The following is a 24,471-nucleotide window of genomic DNA, read 5'->3' on the forward strand; positions in this document are numbered from 1 at the left end:
CAGTTGAAACATGAAGGAAGAAGACGTTTATGAGACCAGTGATCTTCCGGAATGTGAACAGCACATCAAAACTGAAGTAAATGATGGCCACATGTTTTTTTAAATTTACAGAAGGCTAATTTCTTTTTTGTATATTTTCTTTAGGAAGTATTCGAAAGTGAGCATATCGATTCGATTAGCATCAGTCCATTGGCTGCATACGAGGTGTTCAAAGCAAAAACATTGGAATCAGATCAAGCCGGTTTGATGACAGATTAATGTTAATTTTTTTTATGCTGAAAAAGTGGCAGAGGTTTTGCTTTTTAGAGTTGGGCGAATATTTCAAAGGATATGATCATAAATTGCAGGTGGAATTTGTTGAAATGAGCGTTATTGGATTTGAAAATTAAATTTCAATTTAATTCAGGTCAGTGAGGAATCGATTGGTGAAAAATACAATCGTTTGAGACGTGAAGTGGATGAACTCGTTAAAAGCATATCCTCTGCGAAAGTATGACGAAGAGTTATTAATTTCTCAAAAATATTGCATACAGAAGTAGTCGGTGTTTGTATTGTATAATAAAGAATGAGTTTGGTAGGATTTTTTCTAGTAAGAGAGAAAAAATATATCCATTTTTCAGGAATCATCCCAAAGCGCAAATACGGCAGAAGTATTGAACAATGAAAAGTTGACTTTCGAAGAAGCGGATGCTTTGCAGCATATGTTGAAGAAACTTCAAGTGGAACAAGTTATTGGGGAATCTTCGACATCAATCGCAAATGAACAAGAAAATCGTTTGATGTGATTTACAAACAGGAAACAGACTTTTGTTTTTTTTTCATTACTGATTTTCAGGTTGATTACTGAAGCATTTGAAAATTTGAAGAAAATATCACCCCCTAAAAAGGATGGCAAAGCCGTTCAGTCGGAAGAGGAAATAGCTAGAAACAAAATCACGTTTGATTTTTACCCTAACAAAGAGCAGCAAGCATTCAATGATCAAGCGCGTGTAATTTGAATTTATTCAAAATTAAGCTCATTAATTTTTTGTCTTTATTTAAATTGTAATTTAGATTTCGCAGCTAGAATCACGAATTGCGCAGTTTGAAACTCTGCTTGGAGTTGACAAAAAAAATATGGTCTGCGATTATAATGAATTTGGTTGTTGAATTTTATTGAATTACGCGCATTGTGTTTTAGCAAGCAGTTTTATCCGAATTAAATGGAAAAACTTTCAAGGTATTAATAGCAGTGAAAAAGTTAGTTACGTTGGATGAATAGATGAAAATAATTTCTGTTCATCATCAGGAGGCGTTGGATGAACTTAAATTGCAAGTGGAGATGCTGGATACAAATCACTTGGATACAATTGAGGCACGTTTGTCGGCGATATGTTCGAAAATATCTGCAATCAAGGAAAAGAAACCTAATCTCGATTCTGAACAAGAAAAAAAAGTATTTGATTTATTTTATTTTTTAGTATACAAAAATAAAAATGCAAATTATATTTGGTTTTGTGTGCAGATTGAAGAGTTGTACGATATGATGAAAAAGTGGGATAGTACGTGTGATTCGCTTCCTTTAATAGTGGACAGATTGCAGTCTTTACAAGTTTTGCATGAGCAAGGTTTGGCATTTGAAATTTTTTATTAAATGAAAAAATTTATTAATAATATTCTTATGCTGTATATGATGAAGTATAAAGTATATGATGAGTAAAAGTTGTTTACTTTTTTTTATTACTTTCAGCAGTTCAGTTTAGTCAATATTTGACGTACCTGGACGGAGTGCAACAAGATATTTCAAAATCTCTCAGCAACTGTTCAACTCTTTTAACAGAAGTAAGCAGTTTTTTTTCCATGGCGAATTTATTTTCAAAATTTTACTGTAGGTTCAAACCGTATTTGGCAAAAACATGGAAGTGATCAAGGAAAATTTCGAAGCAGTAAAACGACGTATAGCAGCTTTGAAAAATCAGTCATAAATTGTCAACTTCATTGCGTAGATGATATGCGTGTTTATTTATCTAAGGGTGATTTTATTTGGTGGTATTTTCAGATATTTTGTATTTCCTAGAAAAACAGAATTTGGTCACACGAATTATCTGTTCTCAGATAAGATATTTTAATAAAAACGAATGAATATCTATTAATATGAAAAGCAGCCTAATTTTTATGTATGTATTTTTGTACGTATTAACAAATAATACCATTAGATGGGTAAATGTTTAACATTTCACATCGTATATTTTGTGAGAAAAGATGTAATAGGTTGTAAATCACAATTTCATTTGGGTAAATAAATTTAAGATGATTCTGAAAAACTTTAGCTTACGTGAGATTTTAAGGCATCCAAAAAAAAGAAATTACTGCTATCATCACATGCAAAAAAGTCATAAAATGAACACAAACAAATTCAAATAAGTTTTCATTTCATCGTAAGTGTTCAAATTTCAGCAATCGATTTAAAAAGCAAATTAAAAATCCTGCATTTACATATACTGTAATGAGTCGCATTTTGTAGCAATATTTCACTGAGCATTCCCATCCTGTATTTCTTGATAATTTGGTATTTTTATATGAAAATTTTGTTTTTTTTAATGAAATAAGTGATTGATGAAATCGAATAATTAATTTATGAAAATTTTTGTAATTTACCTGAAAAATCAATTACTGTATTTTAAAACGATTTTCACGACATTATTTTAAGAATTTGAACTTGTGCGGCGAAATGGTTGATAAATGTCGTACAGAAATACTTCCATGGTAAATAAATCTTTCGAACATTTTTAGTATGATGTGCTTTATTTTGTGTATGCTGTTATTTCAAGCTTTATTTGAATTATGTAAACGAAGCGTTTGCTACTTTGGTTTGTTTTGTTTGTGTTTTTTCAGTTCGTCAAATTTATTTTTATTTTAAATTAAATTTAATTTAATCTTCAGTTATACGAATAAATGTTGTTTAGGGTTGAAAAATATCGTCCATCAAAATTAGAAGAGCTAATTTCTCACAAAGATATTCTCGAAACGAGTATAAATGATGTTTTGCAACTTTTACCATGATCTGTTTGATTGTTCTTTTTATTTTTACAACATTTCAGTCGGTCGATTTATCAATGAGAACCGTTTACCGCATCTCTTGTTCTACGGTCCTCCTGGAACCGGGAAAACCAGCACCATTTTAGCCTGTGCAAAACAACTGTATGAGAAAAATCAGCTGAAGTCGATGGTTCTTGAAGTATGATTTGAAAAATAAATTAATTGCTTTTCAAATTGTGTTGGGAAAGAGAGAAATTGACGTTGAATTTAGTTGAATGCGTCCGATGATCGTGGTATTGGTGTCGTTCGAGAGCAGATATTGAATTTTGCCAGTACAAAAACGATCTTTGGTGGTCGTTTTAAAATGATCATTTTGGACGAAGCGGATGCCATGACACGCGATGCACAAAATGCTTTGCGTCGAAGCAAGTTATTTATCATTTATCCTTTATACTGATATTCTAAAGAAACTGTGTTTCTGTTTTTAGCACACAGCTAAATTATAAATTTGATTATTTAATTTGTTAAATTTATTTATATTGGATCTCAAAGTGAACAACTGTTATCTTTTATTAATTTAAAGTGAATTCTGGTCTTTTTTGATTGTTCTGTTGTTATTTTAGTTATTGAAAAGTACACGGACAATGTTCGATTTTGCTTGATTTGCAATTACTTATCCAAAATTATACCGCCATTGCAGTCCAGGTGTACGCGTTTTCGATTTGCCCCACTGAAATCAAATCAAATTACACCTCGGTTGATGCATGTAATTGAAGCAGAGAAGTAGAAATAGTTTGAAGTTTGTTTTAATGAAAAATGAACTTTTCTTTTTTCACTTTCAGAGTAAAATTTACAGAAGAAGGCTTGCAGCATCTTGTACTTTTGTCTGGTGGAGATATGAGAAGAGCACTGAACATATTACAAGTAGACAACACTTCTCTCAAATGATCAATTACTATCCGAATATTATTTTATACTATTTGTTTTTTATTATGTTAATTAAGTAATGCTTTTTTGTTTACAAGATATTTTTCAGAGTACAGCTATGGCGTTTGATATGGTGAACATGGAAAATGTCTATGCTTGTGTTGGAAAACCGAAACCAGATGATATAAAGGCAATTGTGGAATGGCTGTTTAACAAAGACTTTTCAGAAACATATAAAAGTAATTATATTTTGTAAAATTTGATTTATCTTTGTTTTTGCAGTTCAATGTTTTCTTCTATTTGCGATCTGTATAGATTAAGTTTAGAAGGAATAAATAACAATAAATGTGAGAAAGTATTGTTGTACATTTTTCAATAAGTTGTTTTTCTTCATATTTTGATGAATTTAAGTTTTTTTTCAATTTAGTACATTTTTAGTTGATTTATTCTAGGAATAACATTTTTGAAATTGAAAAAAGGTCTCGCGTTGCAAGATATTTTGGAAGAAGTACATTTATTTGTTCAAAAAGGTTTGCTGATTTTGTTTGTTTTCAAATTTATAATGTAATGTGTATATTTTCAGTGGAAATTCCGGCCCTCGTGAGAATTTATTTAATCGATCGTTTGGCAGAAATTGAAGAAAGTTTAACGAGAGGGGCAAGCGATAAGCTGCAACTGAGTGCACTGATTGCTGCATTTCATATTGCACGGGATATTATTGAAAAAGAAGCGATCGTTGTAAAAGAAAGCTAGCCTTGTTTTGTGATATTTTTTTGAGAAAAACTTGTTCTCTTTGATCAATATGCATTTTAGCATTTTTTTAAGTTGTGATATTGGCTAACTACTTTGAAATGGGAAAATAAACGCAGATTTTCATTCGCTGATAGTGAAATTCATTTAAAACAAGAAAGTTAGGTACAAATCATACAGTATGACAACGGTAAACTGTTCGTTGATTCTGTAAAGGTTGGTAAATTTCAAAATCGGCATCGTTAAGTATTTTGAATTGAAACGTTTTGTACTCGGACAGATGTCTAGGCCGAATTTCAGACAGGCGGTTGTAAACATGCTCCAAATAAGGTGGCAATGGATTCAATTTTGCCAAGTCGATCAGTCGGTATAAATATGCCCACTGCAACGGACCCATATAATGAGGAGGAAGCGCTTTTCCCAGTGTCATCTTCTGACGCATCTCGTTTTCTAACATCTCATCCTCACGTATTTGTTCTTCACTTGGCATGTCAAACTTTCCTTTGAGCAGTTCAACGCAGAAACGAACTTGTACATCGAAAAAGGGAAACGGTAATACGGTATAATTGAGACCGATGAAAAATAAATTTTTCAAATTAACATGAATCATGTGATAATGCAATGGTGAAACGGAATTCGATTTCACGTACAACGGTGTGCAGTGTTGTAGAAATGGAAATTCATATTCATAACCAGTGCAAAAAATTATCGTATCTACAGTTAGATATTGTCCATCTTTTAATATTACACCGTTTTTTTCACAACTTTCTATGCCGACTGTTTCCTCCAAATGTTCGGGAAGAGCAGACTGCAAACGAGAATCATTATGGCATAAGTACACCTGTAAAGGTTTTTTTTTTCTTTTACTCGAACTTCACTACTGATATCAATATAATCTGCAGTACACTGACTGGAATATACCTTTTTGGCAAAGTGACTCAGCTCGAATGCAAGGTCAACACCACTTGGTCCTGCGCCTAAGCATGCAACTCTACGCCCTTGAAACTTTTCCGGAACTCGATATCTTGATGCATGCAGAAGTTCACCTTGAAATTGATCCATTCCTTTGATTTCAGGAATGTGAGGCAATGCGTAATGCCTAGTTGTTCAAAATCAAAAAAAACATATATATATGTAAATACAACAAACATTATTTCTCTTACCCACTGCAAACAAAAAGTGCATCAAAAAAGTGAGTTTCGAAAAGTTTCGTTTTTACATTTTTCACTTCTAATTCCCAACAATATTCACCATTGGGATGCGCATGCACGTCAGTTACTTTGTAGCCAAACTAATAAAGAGATAAAGGTTAGTAAATTCCAAAGAATATACAAAAATAAAAGAACCTTTATGTGTTGCAATAAGTTGAAATGCTTTGCATAATCTTGCAAATAGTCAGAAACTAACTGATGGCAAATGAAAGATTCCTTGATCGTGTTTTTGAAGGGAAAATCTGGGAAACCCATTATCTCTTTTGGAAGATTAGTTCTAGAGAATAATAATATTGCAAAGTCTACAAATATTCTACACTTTTATAACAAGGAAAATCATCAAATTATAAAAAGCTTAAAAATTTTTCAATTTATGATTAACTTTATCGTGTAATACAAATACAAAGTTAAGAAAGTTGACTTAAGTAACCGAACTGACGCTAATCATAATGATTAACGCAGTCAGTAAGTAAATTAAATATAAAGTTATGCATACATTTTATAATAATTAAAAATGTGGTGAACTGCAAAAAGTGCACTAAAAAAATAAACATCCTTTTCAAGGCTTATTTAATGTTTTGCTTTTCAATGCAAAAATTAATGAACTAATTTTTTTCATACTTTTTCTTTCTAGATTTCTTTTTAAGATAGTCCAGAAAATTTCAATAACATAAATAAATTTTAAAATTATATTTTGAAGCAAAACAGACGGCAGGATGCGCATGACTACACAAATAAAATTCTATAAGATTTGACATTTACATACAGTCATATCGATTGATTATAACTGACTTGCCGTCTTACTTCAAATTTTTGTACAGAACCGGATGACGAGTTTCATTTCGAATATCTTCACCCACTTGATCAGTATAATTCCAAGTTCCACCAACACGATCCAATATTTCATAAACCACTACCGTTGCATTTTTGATCAGACGTGCGTACTTACAAGCACACAGGCCAGCTGCTCCGGCGCCAATCACACAAATGCGCATTTTCTCCACCGTCAACAAATGACCAAATGACTACTGATAGGAATACTGATCACGTGTCAACAGAACAACTTTAACACCTAATTTGGACTTTCTCATGCTTATCATAATGTAGACCACAAAACCACGTTACCAACTCATTTTTTGACATTCATACCTCTGCTATTTGGTTATTATATTTTTGTGGATTATTTTATAAACTAACTTTTACAAAAAAAACGTGTACAATTTGTGACTGTAGCAAAATTTATCAGTAACTTGAGCATCATGCAAAATGGCTAAAGCAAAATAAGTGATAGAAACAAAATTGGAAAATCATTCATCGCATAACTCTCCATTTTTAGAAATTTAAATGAAGAATAAATTTGTCAGAAAAAACATGGATGGGCATCCCATTTCCGCATTAGAGATTTGAAAAAAATCAATAAAGACGAATAAATTCCACAACTTATTTTCTATCCTTATTCTACGTTCATTTTATTTAGAAAAACATTTTTTAAATCACTGCTTGGAGTTTTCCACCGATAAAATGATAATCAGGTAACATTTTTGTAGCCAAGTCATGCAGAGATGATGCAATTTACAGTATAAATGATTGTGTTTATTACGTAAGGTGGTTGGCGTTTGCTGTTTGATTGAGCAGCAGTTTTGGTAACTATGATCACTACTTTGGTAGTCACGAAGTTTGATGCGTGAAATAGAAAAGCCAAAAACGGAAAACTCCGCTGCATTTCACGGTAAGAAATGCAATTTTCCTTTTATATTGTTTTACGATAAACAACGTTTAATTTCATTTTCAAACGACCACTTTTCATGATAAAGACTTGGAAATATTGTAATTCACTTGATATATTAATGCACTGAGGTTGAATTTAAGATATTTAAAAGTTTTTGAAGTATAATGAAAAACCTTTTTAAATTAATCGAGCCAACAGATGTACATATGTTTTTTGAATATAGTTAAACAAATGAGGATGAAAACAACACTTTGAGCGGTTATATGATATAGTGATTGTAATTTCCACTGATTTATCACTACATAAAAACAGTGATTTCTGAGTATTTTAAGCTAAGCTGAATTTGAGAATAAAATGCATGATGGAAAGATAATCCTATTTCAACTGCCTCTTTTTATATCTGCTCAAATTGTAGAATTACTAAAATAAATTCGTGTCTTCTTATATGTATGTCGTAGGCAAAATGCGTCCTTAGGCAAACCGTGATGAACCTGCCAATCAACCGTGACTTCAACTAACTCGACGCGTTTCAACGCGTTCTTCTAAGCTGCAGCGAATTTCGTGATTCGCATTAGGAAAAGCTTCCCAGAGCAGTGGCTAAGAGAACACTATTATATTAATCGGGGGTGGGGTGGAATTAGGAAAACTGTTCTTTGGAAGTACACATTGCGTAAATAGGAACAAGAAGACGTTCGAGTTAGTTGAATTCACGGTTGATTGACATTTTCGCCGCGGTTTGCCTAAGGACGCGGCATGTATGGACAGCAGTCTTTTAGTTTGCGATTCATTTTGTAATAATTTCAATTATATATTTGAATATCAATCAAATACGACAATTTTTGCACCCAAGAATTCTACAGGGATAAACAAATAGAAATCAAGTTTGAATAGTCTTGGGACAAATGTGTAGTTTTTGAGCTAGTTGTATTGTTGGAATTCTTGTGAACTATTGATGAGCTTCAGACAGTTTGTCCTTATATTTGCTGAAATGCAGTGTTTGGAGGTGTTATGAATATGACGATGATGAAACTATTCATACAAGATAAATCCGCTTTGTTGCCTCAATCATCGTTATTTATTCATTATCACTTTGGAATAGTCATCATTTATCCGTATTTTATTGACTTTGTAAATTTGTAAAGCGAAGAAGTGACATGTACATTGATGTAAAAAAGTAAATGTAAAGGTATAAATTGTAACTAAACAAAGCTAATAAACTTTTTTATTTAATTTAAGGTTATTCTCCAAAACTCTCAAAGAAGACTGGTTAGGTGGTCAAAACGGATGAAGGCTTTCTCCATTTACAAGATCTCGCAAAACATGATTCATCTTCCAAGTACAAGCTGGAGAATTATTTGCTGGAATCAGTGGAAAGTCATCTGGAAGATATTGGTGACTTGATTTGGTTGCTTGTCCTGATTGATCTTGACTTGGGTTCTGAACTGCCAGATTCGACTGTATCAAGCGTTTTTGGAAGCTCAATACGTAGACAACTTATAATGCAGTACTGCAAGCATTTGTTTTTGACAGAGAAAACGAAGCTTCAAAAAAACGAATTCCACAGAAATAATTTCATCTTGTGTGGAGGATGAATGGCTGAGGATGCGGAGGACCAGGACTGTGATACCTTCCTCACCATGCTTTATAAAAGAAAAATACGCTTAAGCGCCGCGTATGGGAAGAAATGGAACTTTGTTATTACAAATATACAGCGAAGAATCTAGCAGTGCATCAACCGAATTGGAAAATACTTGTCAGTTCAGTGATGCAGAATATAAACAGTGGAAAAGTTTTTAAGAGCTGCAGTGTATGATGATGTTCCGGAGGCGGTGAACTTCTGAGTGCCGCGTTTGCTGCTCCTTTACTTTGTGCAGCTTATTCTTGTTTGTATTATAGTATATTTAATATAAATTTGAATTTGAAACTGCAAGGGGCAAATGCAAATGTTATGGTTCATTATGATATTGTTCAAAGCTTCATTGCAAAAAATTTCTTTATGGTTAAAACAAGTTGAAACAGGAAATTTAACATGGTTTTCAAGACTCAACGAGCTGTTCAGTGGTAAATGTCTCAGCGAAGATTTGAAAAGAAAAATTATAGCACACTTTCCAAGCCTAGAAGATGAGTTTCTTCGCTATTTTCCTGACGTGGAACCTCAAAACCCGATCAGTAAACTTGTGAGAAATCCATTTTTAGTCAATATCGAAAATCTTCCACACGATCTTCAAGAAGAAGCAATTGAATAACAATTCAACAGCCTAGGTTCAAAAAAACCTTGACAAACACAAACGCAGAACCAAAAAGTGTGCCATTAGAAAGCTTCTGGGCTGAATATTCAAGCTGAATATAACTTCACAAAGCTTACGTATATTGGGTCCCTTCCCCTCAACGTACCTTTGTGGAAGCCATTTTAAGCGCTTATGATATTTAATGCGCAGCATCGCAACAGGTTAAACGTTGAAAGCGACTTACGATGTACCTTATCGCCCAATGCCCCAAGTATACACAACATCGTGTACGCTGAAAATGCTTTGAATTTGAATTGATTAGTCCATTGTTGTTTACAGAACCTACAGTCTGTTTGCCGCTATATTAGAATTATTATTTTGGTTGTCGTAATTATTTTATATTTATGCACCAGAATCCCCTATACTGTGCAAAACAAGTAAATTTATACTAAAAAATATTCGTTTCTCGTTTCATTAAGTTTAGAACACTGGAATGCGTGATGAACGAAGTTAATCAATAAACAATCTAATTATCGTGATACCAGCATGATAATAAAATGCAGTCCACTAATGAAATTAAAATCCATCCATCGCAGCGAAGGTGTCAGAGTTAATTTGACACTGCATTCAGTTCGGGGCTTCTGAAACGCACTGTTGTAATCTGTTGCTTTGAACAAAAAATTCGGTTGATAATAAAAATTAGAAGTGAAAAATATATGTTACGCTTAATGTTGAGAATTGCCTATTATTGATAATAGGCAAGCGTTTTGCCTATTATTGATAGTAGGCAATAAGCATTTGTCTAATATTGAAAAAAACAGCTTACGAGTCATGCTGTATGTTGAAATGCTTTTATTAATGATATTTGTATTTATTATCAGAAACAAATGTATCGCACGAGGTTTATATATTATTGCATGACTTCCCGGGGTGACAACGAGAATTGCATAGTACTCTTTTTCTGCTGCAACTGCATCGACCAGATGAGCAGCCGGATAGGCACATGCACTTAGCATATCCTTGGCCGCCCGTAGCTTTAGTTACTGCAGTTCTAAGAGGAATTTTGGTGTCAGGTGCTTCATCAATTGATAGTAAATTTTCCGATATCACTTGTAAATCTGCAGCTGTAAACTTGGATGCCAATTTTCCTTCTCTGCAACCAACAGTGTACATTCCTTCACATTCCGCCATGACAAGTACTAAGAAGGTTTTGGGATCCGCGGGTCCACGATCCACGTCTGGCACTCTCAGTGTACAATTCTGACCGATTTGGAGCGGTATTAACACTTTCTTAGATCGTCGTGTCATTTTTGCTGCTGCTCTAGTCTGCCCTGAAGCTGCTTCTTTTCGTGCTTTGCTAAAAGTCTCAGGAAAATGTTTCATAATATTGCTTTCATTTTCTTCATAGTTTTTTCCAGCTCTGTTCAAACTATCTTCATCATTGGCTTCATGAGATGTCAAAAATTCTTCAATTTCTTCTTCTGTTTTCGCTGCAGCAACTAGTGACTTTGGCAGGACGTAAGACTCCAGTCCAATTCGTGACTCCTCTCCAAATGTCACTTTGAATGGACTTTGTCCTGTTGTTTCATGAATGCTAACATTTATTTGCCATTGAACAAATTTCAGTCCCAATGACCATCTGTTGCATTCATTTTCTCGCATCCATATTGCCAGTTTGTCTTGCACAACGCCGTTTAGGCGCTCAACCGTACCTTGGCTCTGAGGATGCCTGGGTCTACCCGTGACAAGCTTCAACTCTGGCAAACATGTTTTGAGTTCCGCAATTATGGAATTTAAAAATTCCCCACCGTTGTCGGATTGCAGAATGCTGGGAGCGCAGGACGTTAAAAAGATTTCGAGCAGCTTCGATGCCACTTCTTCCGTCCGTTTTGACTTTAGCGGACTTAAAATGCAGAACTTCGTAAAGTGATTCAAATAAGTCATGATATATTTAAAATCACCATCAGGCATGGTTTGAAAATTTATCAAGTCCACGTGGGCTCGTGACATCAAATTTGTACTAACCAGTGGTTTAACAACTAGGCTTTTTGGAAACATTCTGGCCCTCTTCTTATGGCATTCTTCACAAAACGTGAGAAACAAATGGCAAGCTTCTTGTGTGACGTTCGCCCATTTATTCTGTGCTTCTCGAAAGTCTTTTTTTCTCCACCATGACCAATCTTTTGATGAGCATCATTGATAATATCAAACATTTCTTCAATAGAGGCGATGCATCTTATTGCCTCATTCTTGCCCAAGCGGGATTAGTTTATTTTCTTCGCCGATTTTTAAAACTCCATACCGATTTTTTAAATTATAATCACAAGCAGATTTTAAACCATCTGACTGGATTCGCAAAATGTCAGTAATCATTTGATCTTGCTGTGAAATCAAAAAAATCGTTCCATTCTGTCCTTTTTCTCTGATCAGAGCACGGAGCTTTTCTTCAAACACAGCCTTTCTATCCATCAGAAGAACATTAACAAATGAGGAAGTGGTTGAATGTTACTTCCTGATTATACGTAAAATCATGCTCCAACGATTTGTAGCTGAACTTGTTGCTACTAGATTTGATGTAGACTTCTGGGTTTGATGTCAGATAAGTGGATAATATGTCTGCAAAATTTGGAATGTGGTGCCAACACTTTTAATTTATCCACAAATGGCGCCAATACTTACGCTAAAGACTGCGATGTCGAATGCCCATTGAAATAAAAAAATTTTAATTGTGTCCTTCGACTTGGCGCCGTTCAACTTTTTATGCTGGCATCATCAAATGGTTTATATGGAATTTTATCAAAAGCGTCTATTTCTATTTCTATTTGTAACGACTGAAGAAAACTGTTCTAAGAAGTGTCAACTAACAGTGATAGCTGCTTGGCGATTTTCTTGTGAACATTATAATGCTGACAGATCAGCGATGACGCATTTGGCATTTAGAAGGGATATTGCAGCTCATCTCCTGTGAGCAAGACCGCTACAGATCTTAAGGCCTAAACGTAATGATATTTGCCAAGCAGTTTGCGAAGCTCACGTGGACATTTCCTGCAGTCAAGTACGCAGGGTCGTTGCACAGTTCACGAAAAAACTGCAGAAATCATTGTGTTCAGTGTGGCAAACGGCTTCACCAGATAGGTTTCCCAATATATCATCAGCAGCTCAATATCATGATAGTATTGTGTAACGGTTGCTGCCAATATGTTTACTGTTCAACAGTGATGAATTGTGGAAATAAACACCGTATACTGCTTTCATGAAGACACTGCAGTGTACAATATTCCCAAATTGGTACACGATAAAAAACAACTTTCAAATTATTTTTTCATAATGATTTTTCATTTATATCTTAACTAACTCTCAAGGACTGTATCTGCAAAATTAAGTATTCACTTCAACTGGATAACAATTCAGTCACTAAATGGTGAATAAAAGCATTTCAACATACAGCGTGACTCGTAAGCCATTTTTTCAATATTAGGCAAATGCTTATTGCCTTCTATCAATAATAGGCAATTTTCAACATTAAGCGTAACATATATATTAAAAGAGTCTGTTGCAATATATTATTTTTATTTTGTTAAAATCAGACAATTTCCAAGCCAATACCAACCAATTTTCAATAATAAATCAATCAACTGAATGAATGATTAAGAAAACAAAACATACAATAACCTTGTCATTATTAATTCATTAATTAATTGTTTCACAATTCGATCGGATCATCCATTCAATAACCATTCGGATCTCTGTAGTGGCGTTGAAGTTTATTGCTACCAAGAGCAACTTTTAGCTGATGTTTCGTTTGATGACGTTGAATGAATTTTTGATCTTTTCTCCGGATTGTCGCCACTTCTTTAGTTGTCGAACGCCAACCTAAACCTTTGTACTTTTTCACCACTCTGTCGATTTCATTTAAATTCGAATGTCGTCCGTTTTCAGGAGGAAGAAGCCGAAGATTCTGCTTGAAATATCGAAATAAACTTCGATGACCAATCACAGCACCTGCATGAAACAAAATAATGATTCAAAAAATGAAGATATTAATTTCAAAAATAATATGCAAAACAAATTAACACTGCTTGTAAAATAACTTTCTATTTTTCGCTTTCAACAAACAGACCACCACAATTTTTCAAAATCTGCAAAATACACATACCAGATGGCAATGTAAGATGATACGGATCGCCAGATTCCAAAAGGGATAAATCATAACCATCGTCACTTTCGTCATCACTGCTCATCTCATACTCGTAATTGTAAAAATCGCTGTACTCCAACATGGCATCGTTGTCGTGGTACAATTTACAGTGACACTTGTCGCGCATGTGAGTTTGAACCGATACAGCAGAGTGGAATGCTTTCCCTCTGTCTCTACACCACAAGCACTCAAAAGAAGAATAAACTTTTGTATCTGAAAAAATTTTTGAAAAAAAAATAACAGACAATTCATATTTCATAAACGCTGCCAAGCTGAAATAATTAATTAATTCACTTACTCAAATGAGAGATAAGACCTTGCAAATTGCAACAGTAATCAACTTCTGGAATGAAAAATCCATGCCGAAGTGACATGTGCTCCAAGTTGTGTTCCAAATCGGCCGCTTTGTGCGTGCAAAATAAGCACTGCTGAAGAACTTCTGGGGAATATTTTTCTAAAAATCACGAGAACGTGGGTGGTGTTTCATTTTTGAAAATTTTAAAACAAGCAATACATGTAGTAAGTATTACATATTTCATTTTTTCTCAGCAACATTTCAACATACCTGACTTTTTGGATGGCTCTTCTTCAACTTCACTTTGAACAAGATTACTGCCTTGAAATGCGATGTCGTTCTCATCGATTTCTCCATCCAGGCCATTCTCCTCCAGGAACTGCTTGTAATGAATTACATTTTCCTGGTGAAGTTTGGATCGAATATGGGCTTGATAACTTTCGAGCGATCGAAAATTCTTGTTGCACACCTTGCAGAATTCTACTTTGGAAGTGTTGTCCGAAGTCTGCAAAAAAATGCAAATGCAGATGAATAAATTGATTAATTAAATTCAAAAACAGCCTTGTGATCCCACTGACCTCCGCCTTGTGCTCAACTACTTTGGCTTCAAATTCTTCCAACTTCACCGGTGCCAAATCTGCAATTTCTCGTTTCAAATTGTAAACATGCCACTCGGAATGAAAATGCTGTCTCTGCAAAGTACGATTTTCAAAAACTACACGACATGTGTTACAAGATGCACCAGTTGTTAACGACATTATTGTTGCTTATGCACTGAAAATCCAATAAACAATTATCATCATCATCAACAATTTCAAATATTATTACAATATAGCAAATTTCTCTCTGCTAATAATAACGGATAGTACCGCCAGTTTTGAAATTTCACAAATAAAAATTCAATAGAAAAAAAATTTATTCCTAAAATCTGAAAAGCAAAATACACCAACACCAACAACATACGAACGAACACACACACAGATCACCACAATTAATTCACTACGGTGGGTGACTTTTTCGGCTGTTCAAGCAACACATCCTCTTTGTCCAATATTTCCATTTTCACCGCCAACTGTTGCACACGCTCCTTCCACGTTGGTCCTCCTGGACGAGCAGGCCTCAAAAATGAATGCAAGAAGCGGTTCTCGTCGGCAGCACGTCGCGCCTCCACTTGAAGCACCCGTTCGGTCTCTTGGCTCCATTCTCCGGACGGCGAACCGGCTAGCAGATGCTTCAACTTCCCATCCGACAATCGATTCACCTCCTCAATCACGTCGTCCGGCAAACAGGGTACATCTTTTCTTATTTGACTGACAAAAATAGGCATCTCATCGTCGGCAAGGCTCGCCTGCTCCGGGATGTTGCCAGCCAAGTAATACAGTTCGTCGAGGTTGTCTTTCAAAAAGGCATTCCCTTTGGCGTCTTGGTAGACATTTTCGTGCGACAACAATTTCAAATCTTTCCCAAAATTCGCCAAAGCCAGTTCGTAATCCAAGCCGACCACCTGAAGTTGTGGAAGCGTATCTTCGAGCCGGACTGCCACTACCCCGATGTTTTTCACCTGATCCAAACCTTCCAGACGCAAATACTTCAACTTCCTGATCATGCAAAAAAAGAAACATGGACCGTCAGAAATGTTTTCCAACACAACATAAACACTGTGCTGCTCACTTCAAGCAACTCAAAGCGCTCAAACCATCAGCTGTCAACTTGGAACAATAGCTCAAATCCAAAAATTCCAGTGTATTCTCAAACTGTTTCATCTGAGACATGCACCAGTCGTTCACATATTCACAGTTTTTTAAACTTAAAAATCGAATTTTTTCCAAATTCACTACATATTTTCAATAATTACAATCACATAATACATACTGTTATTATTATTCAATTATTAACTTACCCAAATTACTCAACCCTTCAAACATCAAAGCCGTATTAGAAGCATCAATTCCTTCTATATATAAATCTAATAATACAAAATTTCAAACATTATTGATTGCAAAAATACAAATAATACAAAAAAACTCACCTGGTAACTTTTTACCGGGAAGAATATATTCACCTCTGCTGTTTACCCGATGCCAGCGGCTATCGCTAAAAAATTTCACAGCTCCACCTCGATGAACAATAAAATGCGCAGCAGCCAAATCAGGACCCAACAACAAGTGCCTTTCGGGCAAAAATCTAAAATACTTTAAATTAATATACTATGTAAATGGAAAAAAATTAAGTTGCGGATTGCATTGAGGAAAATATAAATTTTGTATAAATCAAAGTATTTACCTCTGATCGTATTGAAGATTGATCAAGTTCTCATAACGATAAAATTGTCGAATAGTGGAGGGAGATAAATCCAAATAACGATATTTGGAAAATTTGTTTGCAGTTTCATATGAAATTCCGCCTTTTTCAGCTATTGTCAAATTACCTGGGTCCTTGCCTGGAGGAGCTAAAAAATTAATAAATTGCGTTGACAACTAACTGTATTTACTACTTTAACTAATTTGCACAAACAGAATCAATTTAAGAGCAAAATTTACACAACAAAAAATTTTTTTAATAATTTTATCAAATTCATCAACAATATATGCATTAAGTATTTGCTTCGAGTGATTTCAACACAGATAAATGATAATCGAGTAAAACAAACTCAAACATCAACAACAGAAAACACTAGATCGGGTACTCTTCACAAACAATTAAGAATAATACATTTTAAACAATTAAATGAAAATACTCAAAAAACAATATAACAAATACACATAATTCACAATAAGAAATAACTTAAAATGTAATAAAATAGACAAATAAAATGCTAGTTAATTATGAAAATCCTCCATCAACAAATGACGCATTCTCACACTGAATACATAGTAAACAATGGCATTACATTAAAAAAAACAAAATTTTCAAATTATACAATCTGAACATATTTCAAAGAAATATTTAAATATGATTAAATTTAAAGCAATTCAAGTTTAATAATAAAAATAGTTAAATATAACTTAAAATTAATAAGTACCAAACTTTTCAACTTCTGGCGTTAAAAATAATGGACCAATATAGGCACGCTGACTTCTTTTCGTTTGTTCAGCCTCTACTAAAGCCTTCTCAGCTTCTTGCCATCTTCTGAAGATTCTCCAGAAATACAATGATCGCTGATTTTGCTGATATGCAAAACACTGATGTTTCAAAATCACATTTTCAAAATCAAAGAAACGCATCATATTTCTCAATTTAACAGTGCTTTTTTGGAGAAAATAATTCTATAAACATTATAATAAATAAAACTTGCAATAAATATCTTTAATGCAAAATGCATTCTTATTAAACATCAGAAGAGTTGAAAATATGAAGAAAAAATTATTTAAAACTCTTAGTTTGAAATGTTCCAGAAAAATATGATGCAAAGAGAGGAATTTAAAAATTTACTAAATACTAAATTTGATAGCAGAACAAATGCTCTGCTGATTTTCACCTTAAAAAGAGACTTCACCAATATGCATTACAGCGCAATGAGCTTGGGTTTTGCTTATCATTGAACAGTTGCAATGTAGCAAACATGTTTTATAAAAAAGATTTTATATAATATAAGAACCAGTGCTGGATTAACTTTACTAAATTCATTTACCATTTTACTAAATATTTATCAAACTAGTCATAAGTCAATGCATACTGTATATAAAAGAATGCAGGAATAATTGATAAAGTGGATACAGTTCTTATTAAGTTATTTCTGGTAAATAGCAATGAAGTAAAATAAACGTAATATTTTAACGTATATTATGTAAGTAATTTAATAATGTCAACGAAAGTATTCATTAAAGACAGTTTAAAAATAACAATAGAGCAGAATATATGCAAAATGTTTATTGCATTTGTCGCATCACTGAATTAACTTCTTGTTTTCAATCCTGTATTTTACAGTCCAATGACTGTAATGGATCAACTTAGAAATATCTGTTGTTCAAAACAGCCGTATTTGAAAACTAGCTAATGAGCACATATGCTTGATCAGCTTGCGGCACATGAAATCAAAAATGTATTAGAGACGATAAAATTTATCGTGCAGTCAGATCTTACTGTGCAATGAATTTATGTTAGTTTTATTTTACATTAACAGCGTATTAGTTTATAAAATTTATCAAATGATAAAAAAATGTCTTGTTAAATTTCCATTGCTTTGCTATGATCAATAAAAATTTCCACCGATTCTATTTTCTTATTGAATTAAAAACATTAAACAACATTATGATTTAACCTGGGGATAACGTTGAAAATAATGAAAGTTACGCGATGACAAATGAAAATGATGTTTGCACGCAACGCTTTAATTTCTTATTGACAATATGTCAAAATTTTCTGCATGCATTGACTAAAAAAGTGATCAGTTAATTGCAATATTTTATACTGTCGTCTCATATGTTGGCATGGAAAAGATAAGCTTTCATTATTAAGCTAATTAAAGTCACTGAATGTTAGACAGTTACTGGAATCTTTCTTTGCATAACATATGAAATAAGTATAATATTGATAAAGGAAGTTCACAAAGAACTTTTTTTAACATGATTACTAGTATACAATTTTGAATTTTTCAAAATTTTTTATTCAAATGTACATAATGAAATAAGAAATAAAAATTTATAACAAGTTCAGGTAATGAGAGGTAAAATACATCTATTAGTTACATCAACTTTGCAAACATGCTGCAGCGAAAATGAAAAAAGTCATAAATTCAACATTATAGCTCAACATGGGGCATTTCAGGAAGTTCACTATCTTGCACTCCATTCACTACATCATCCATCTCGGCGTAACCACTCGAACTATTGAGACCTCGAGAATCAAGAAACAATCTCAAATCTTCTAACGTCTTGTTTCCTGAATAAATAGATGCCTAAAGCAAAATGTTCCAATAATTAAAATTAGTTTATCGTGTCAACAAATATTTTTTTTATTTCAATATCAAATAGCTCACAGCTTTTTTAACTGGCTCGAACATGACTACAGTAGGGGTTATGTCGAAAACACCAAATTCCACTTCGTTGGCTTCGCAGTCTAAACTGGCTAGAACAAGATCCGTTGCATTTTTGAACAATTCTCCCAATTTGTGCCAATGCTTCATCATCGTTTTGGACTCATCATTCGAAGGCTTGTCTGAAAATTTGCAAAACTTTTCCATATATTCAAAAAACTTCAAACCGAATCGCTTACGCAAGCAAATTGCCAAATAGGTGGTCGAATTTTTGATATAATCGTCAAAAATGGCAATTGACAATACGCGCACTGTTCTATTGTTCCAATCGTCCGGCAATTCTTGGGACGCAATGTGGGGTTTCAGTTTTCCATCTAAATAATCGCTGGCAAACTGTTTCAGCTTGTCAGTTGTGATAATCTCAAAATCAGGCTTGTATTTCACAAACGGCTCTTCAGTAAGATTGCAAATTCTATGATTGAAATATGAAAATATATTCAAGAAAATTAATTTCTGCTTCATGATTAAATTTAGAACCTGATTTCTGGTAGATTTGCTTGATCTAAACGGAAAAAGTCAAGGTAAGAATGTGCATCAGCAGTTGACCCGTCGATAATCACGAACATCAGCTAAACAAGTAAAAAACTAATGTAGCAGATTCAGAAAAACACTAAATTTCACTTACTTTGTTTTTGAAATGAACTGCAGCTTTCTGCATGATAATTTTTAAGTCATCATAATCCTCGTCATCACCACGAATCATCAAATAAACGTGAGATTTTAAAGGGCTTTCATATATTAAGTTTGAATACTTAAATAATTCAATAATATATATTTTAAAATAAATTTTTACAGAAAAATGACTAACCTTGGCCCCGTATGTGGGAACAAGTGGAAGTGAGTTCATCACAATCCAACTGCGTATATCTTCAATAGTGCCATTGCCTTTGTACATTTCCGTATCATCTGCCTAGATATTATAGAATGCATGATAAAATAGAATTAAAAAAAGATTTTTTATAAATTTAAAATACAATATAGAAAAACCATCCATACCACTTTGATTACGTAGATACCGTCTTTTTGTATTTTGTAAGCTTTATAAACATCTGGATTAGAGGTGTAGGCAAATTTTACGTTATCAAAAGTGTCAGCCACTTCTTTGAAAACTGCCAATTCATTAGCATTTTCATCCTGAAACAATTCGCTTCGATTCAATTCAATTCTGTATGCAAATTTTTATCACCTTGAAAAATGCAAAAGGAGCAATTTCATTTTCGTCGACATGAGAATTGGCTTGCAAAACGGTGAAAATTTCAAACGCAGCCGGCGCAGCCTTGTTTTCAACCCATTCGAGCAATTTCCATGGATTTGTCTTTTCGACATCTCAAATTTGAAAAAAAATGAAAAAAATTTCCCCCTCTTCATTCACCCACTTCTTTGCAGTGAATTTACCGTAAACCATAAATTCATGCCTCTTTTTGTAAAATTTCAACGTTGGAATAATTCGCTTAATGTGCTTGCCGGTCAGTTCTTCCTCTTCGGTGATATTCGCTTCTGCAACCCTGATTGGACTGGATCTTTCTTTCAAAATTCGTGCCAACTTTACAAATGCTTCATGAATCGGTTCACATTGACCACACCTGTCCATTGCTGTAAAATTTTGAAATGAAAATCATCGTTAGGAATCAATTAAAAAAATTAATTATATCGTATATTCAAGAAAATAATAGCAATAATTTTGAAAGTGGAAGTAATAATTTCTAAAATCCATTTTCTATAATTGCATAATTTTTGCTAATATTGACATTAAAATTTGCAAATTTTTTTAAACCAAGACACAGTGTTTCATTTCAACGAATGGATAAATAGATGAAAGATATTTATTTGCTCAATAGCTTGGATTGTCTGAATTGTCTGAATCACGATTGAGATACTGTTGAAATCATTTCTTTAAAATTTTATTTCTTTAATAAATATTTTTACAAGAAAAGCAGTACATTATGCATAATCGTCATAAATAAATGAAAATATATATAACCGCAATGTATTTAATATGGAAGAAAAAAATTTCTTTCTCAATTATTAATAACGTTTATCTCGATGAAATATTTTACTTTAAACATTCAATAGACAAAACAGACATAAAGGAAAAGCTTACTGAATGCTGTAAGCACAAAATCATACGTGTTAATGATTTTGTCAAAGTTGGCATCAGTGGCGACCAAAATATTATCCCGTTCTGTGATTTCAGATTTGTCAACACTAGCCGATGATGCTTTGTACAGTTGAGCAAAGGTGAAAATGATGATAAAAGATGAGAATTTCATAGCAGTAAGCAAAAATTTATTAAAATATTTTTATTACTGGTGTATAAATTATGTTCTTATTTGTTGCTTTTAATGAGAATTTGGAAAAATTGTAGAAAACAGTCGAATCCGTCACGGTGCAGAAGAGATAACAAATCACCGACCAACGTGATCTATAATGCACAGGTCGATTTGATGATGAACAATAAATTTCTTTTTCAACATATGTGGCTTTGTCTGATTGGTTGAAAATTACGGTGTATACTGGCCAGTGGTGAATTATTAGTATTATTATGGTTGTTTGATCATTTTATTGGCTTTTGTTAAAGTGGCAAACATGACAAAATAAAAAAACAAATTTCACATATTCTTTTACAAGAAAAGAAATATATTCTATAATTTTCTGCACAGTTCACAAATATAAATAAATATACTCATGAAATTTGATTAACAAATTAAACGTAATATTATTGAAATGATTTGAAAAAGAAAAACCAACTTTGCATTTATTTAAAATGGTCTTTTATTTTAATTCACTGAATATGAATTTCTAAAATATACGTTCAACAATATGATTGTTGAATGTGAAATAGAATTTTACAAATGGGATCGAATTTTCACAAATTTTCAATCTTCACGTCAGTTTAGATTGATGAAAACAAAAGAATCTTGATTTAAGCATGGCTTGTATGCACACCAGACACCGCGAATGGAACAAAACAGCTGTGCAAAGTATGTGAAAAGGTACAACAAACAAATGGATGAATTTGAAACAAACATGCTCAAGTGAATCTCTCAACTAACAAGCACAGACTGGATTCATTCGGTCGATTGATTATACGGTGGATAAATTGTATTATATACTTATACAAAATAAAATAATTAAAATAACCTGAAATAATATTTTTGTTCCCACTTCAATATGCTGTAAAACACTTTGTGTGTGGTATGTGAAAAAATACAGAAAATAATTTTTAAATTGTTATCAGCTACAAGCATATAAACAAATGGCTTATTTTATTATTTATAAATTCAAGTGCTGGACATTGATTTTCTATCATTTACAAGCATATTCATATATTCAGCAATATGACTTAAATTGCAGTCTAATACGTTGAAATATCAACTGCACTAACTTTATAATAACTACAATTATTACAATGTTATTTATTCACTAGATTTATCACGCACTACGATCTTCACAAAAGATAAATAATGAAAAACAAGTTAATAAATTTTTAAAATATTAAGAAGAGAAACAGGCAAAACAATGATAGATAAATTCACATTTAATAACAGTTCTTTCTAAACTCAACAGTGAAATAATATTCATGAGACAAACTATAACAATTTTTGCAATTACTTTCATAACGTAATAAATAAGCAACAACATTAAATACAAAATATAACAAAACAAAAAAGCATTTGCAAAATATGCTACACTATTTAACTAATATTGAACTAAAAACAATTGATAAAATGATGATGATGATGTAAAAAATTGATCAGAGATTTTTTTAAATTTGATTTCCAATTCTCATAAATAACTTTAACAAGAGGAAAGCAAGCCATCAAACTCTGAAGCATCATTAAAAACTGAAATCTCAGAGACGCAATCATAATATGAATCTTTATTTTCACTTTTCATTTTCAGCAGTTGGAGATCTAAATTTAAATATCTGTAATTTTGAAATTATAAAAACAAAACATGATAAAAAAAATATAAAAATAATAAAATCACAATAAATAACAAAAAATTTATTTTTTTCAAATTTTTTTTGTGCAGTGAACAATTTTAAAGTTTACAAAATTCTAATTTTAAAATTAAAATTTTTACTACTCAAATATAAAATTAATAAAAACAGCCGCTTACCACTAACGACTTCTTCACCAAAATGCATATCGACAAATTCTTCGTATGATGCAGGGTCGAACTTGAATTTTTTTTGCAATTTTCCAGCTTTGGCAATTGTTAAATGAGGTGTAAAATGTTCAGATTTGTCTGTGGACAAGATTCCATGTTCTTTAAAACTATTAACCACAATTTCTAAAATTAAAACAATTCACCATTATAAAATACATTCGATATTATATTATAATAAAAAAATAAACTTATTGAAAAAATTAAAGCTGCTTAATTAAAAGATTTTTTATCTTTCTGCCACAATTTCAAAAAATGCTCTAGAAACGTTTTCATTTTTGAGGAAATGTTTTTTATATAACATAAGTTTGATACCTTAAAGAACATTTTTTAACCTTATCATAAAGTCTTAACAGCTAAACTTACAACTGAAACACTTCTTCAGCAACAACTTATGGTAAAATATTAAAGTTTACACTGTATAGCAACATAAAATAAATGATAAATGTATTACTGCGTATTTCTTGAAGCTTCATAAATGCGTCGTTCTCTTTGCATTTAGCGTATACAACCCGACGTTGAAAGCTGCCAACTCCTTCAAAATCTAATGTAAGCGATTTTATGTCACTTTCACGTATCAGCTTTGCCGCAGCCTGAAGTGCACTTTTCGCTCTAAAACTAATTATTATAAAAAATATAAGAATAAAAATGCAATAAATTTTTACTCATGCAAACAATGAACTTCATCCAGATGCATCACAAAAAGCGTCAAGTGGGCTTTGGATAACTTTACCAAACAATCTTTTGCTTTTATATCGTTATCAACTAACACTTCTTGGACAATTTTCAGTCGATTTAAAATCTATATAAGCATGAAAACTGTTAAAAATTCTATTATTATTATTTTGCTCTTACTTCAGTATTTTTTATCTGAAAAGCTGCAAAGTAGTTTGGAACGCCTTTCGCAAAC

At 32.7% G+C, this 24,471-nt stretch overlaps 5 protein-coding genes across 5 annotated transcripts; 3 read left to right on the top strand and 2 right to left on the bottom strand.

The window, feature by feature from the left end:
• Positions 1-10: 10 nt before the first annotated feature.
• On the top strand, positions 11-1,964 carry Tsp_01415 (putative dynactin subunit 2). The gene is made up of 11 exons (XM_003377187.1): positions 11-76; positions 145-241; positions 307-368; positions 407-490; positions 621-781; positions 836-989; positions 1,054-1,119; positions 1,289-1,435; positions 1,505-1,607; positions 1,730-1,821; positions 1,872-1,964. Exons 1-11 carry the CDS (start codon positions 11-13, stop codon positions 1,962-1,964), a joined length of 1,125 nt encoding a protein of 374 aa, XP_003377235.1.
• Positions 1,965-2,934: 970 nt separating this feature from the next.
• Positions 2,935-5,202, top strand: Tsp_01414 (replication factor C subunit 5). Its single transcript, XM_003377188.1, has 8 exons — positions 2,935-3,010; positions 3,081-3,217; positions 3,290-3,447; positions 3,861-3,942; positions 4,055-4,184; positions 4,398-4,475; positions 4,529-4,683; positions 4,996-5,202. Exons 1-8 carry the CDS (start codon positions 2,935-2,937, stop codon positions 5,200-5,202), a joined length of 1,023 nt encoding a protein of 340 aa, XP_003377236.1.
• Positions 5,203-9,227: 4,025 nt separating this feature from the next.
• On the top strand, positions 9,228-9,881 carry Tsp_01413 (conserved hypothetical protein). The gene is made up of 3 exons (XM_003377189.1): positions 9,228-9,307; positions 9,348-9,416; positions 9,677-9,881. Exons 1-3 carry the CDS (start codon positions 9,228-9,230, stop codon positions 9,879-9,881), a joined length of 354 nt encoding a protein of 117 aa, XP_003377237.1.
• Positions 9,882-10,766: 885 nt separating this feature from the next.
• Positions 10,767-11,921, bottom strand: Tsp_01412 (KRAB-A domain-containing protein 2). The gene has a single exon (XM_003377190.1). It carries the CDS (start codon positions 11,919-11,921, stop codon positions 10,767-10,769), a length of 1,155 nt encoding a protein of 384 aa, XP_003377238.1.
• Positions 11,922-12,342: 421 nt separating this feature from the next.
• Tsp_01411 (putative thioredoxin) lies at positions 12,343-21,661 on the bottom strand. Its single transcript, XM_003377191.1, has 21 exons — positions 21,493-21,661; positions 20,787-20,984; positions 20,578-20,717; positions 20,388-20,525; positions 20,200-20,301; positions 20,017-20,043; positions 19,869-19,960; positions 19,571-19,803; positions 19,335-19,513; positions 17,379-17,622; positions 16,640-16,805; positions 16,386-16,540; positions 16,257-16,310; positions 16,028-16,190; positions 15,357-15,954; positions 14,935-15,048; positions 14,627-14,861; positions 14,360-14,515; positions 14,020-14,274; positions 13,599-13,865; positions 12,343-12,479 (listed from the first exon to the last, which is right to left on the bottom strand). The coding sequence occupies exons 1-21, from the start codon at positions 21,659-21,661 to the stop codon at positions 12,343-12,345; spliced, it is 3,822 nt and encodes a 1,273-aa protein (XP_003377239.1).
• Between the last annotated feature and the right edge of the window lie 2,810 nt (positions 21,662-24,471).

Source organism: Trichinella spiralis (genome assembly GCF_000181795.1).
Source record: "Trichinella spiralis strain ISS 195 chromosome Unknown Scfld4, whole genome shotgun sequence".
Taxonomy (NCBI): domain Eukaryota; kingdom Metazoa; phylum Nematoda; class Enoplea; order Trichinellida; family Trichinellidae; genus Trichinella; species Trichinella spiralis.

Coding starts and splice junctions, on each gene's coding strand:
- Tsp_01415 (XM_003377187.1), top strand. CDS start 11: ATGAAGGAAGAAGACGTTTATGAGACCAGTGATCTTCCGGAATGTGAA. Junction 782..835: donor GAACAAGAAAATCGTTTGAT/GTGATTTACAAA, acceptor ACTGATTTTCAG/GTTGATTACTGAAGCATTTG. Junction 1,436..1,504: donor ATTCTGAACAAGAAAAAAAA/GTATTTGATTTA, acceptor TTTTGTGTGCAG/ATTGAAGAGTTGTACGATAT.
- Tsp_01414 (XM_003377188.1), top strand. CDS start 2,935: ATGTTGTTTAGGGTTGAAAAATATCGTCCATCAAAATTAGAAGAGCTA. Junction 4,185..4,397: donor CTTTTCAGAAACATATAAAA/GTAATTATATTT, acceptor GATTTATTCTAG/GAATAACATTTTTGAAATTG. Junction 4,684..4,995: donor TTGAAAAAGAAGCGATCGTT/GTAAAAGAAAGC, acceptor GCCGAATTTCAG/ACAGGCGGTTGTAAACATGC.
- Tsp_01413 (XM_003377189.1), top strand. CDS start 9,228: ATGGCTGAGGATGCGGAGGACCAGGACTGTGATACCTTCCTCACCATG. Junction 9,308..9,347: donor AAAATACGCTTAAGCGCCGC/GTATGGGAAGAA, acceptor ACAAATATACAG/CGAAGAATCTAGCAGTGCAT. Junction 9,417..9,676: donor AGTGATGCAGAATATAAACA/GTGGAAAAGTTT, acceptor ATGGTTTTCAAG/ACTCAACGAGCTGTTCAGTG.
- Tsp_01412 (XM_003377190.1), bottom strand. CDS start 11,921: ATGTTTCCAAAAAGCCTAGTTGTTAAACCACTGGTTAGTACAAATTTG.
- Tsp_01411 (XM_003377191.1), bottom strand. CDS start 21,661: ATGAAATTCTCATCTTTTATCATCATTTTCACCTTTGCTCAACTGTAC. Junction 20,044..20,199: donor TTCCCACATACGGGGCCAAG/GTTAGTCATTTT, acceptor ATTATCATGCAG/AAAGCTGCAGTTCATTTCAA. Junction 14,862..14,934: donor TAGTTGAGCACAAGGCGGAG/GTCAGTGGGATC, acceptor ATTTTTTTGCAG/ACTTCGGACAACACTTCCAA.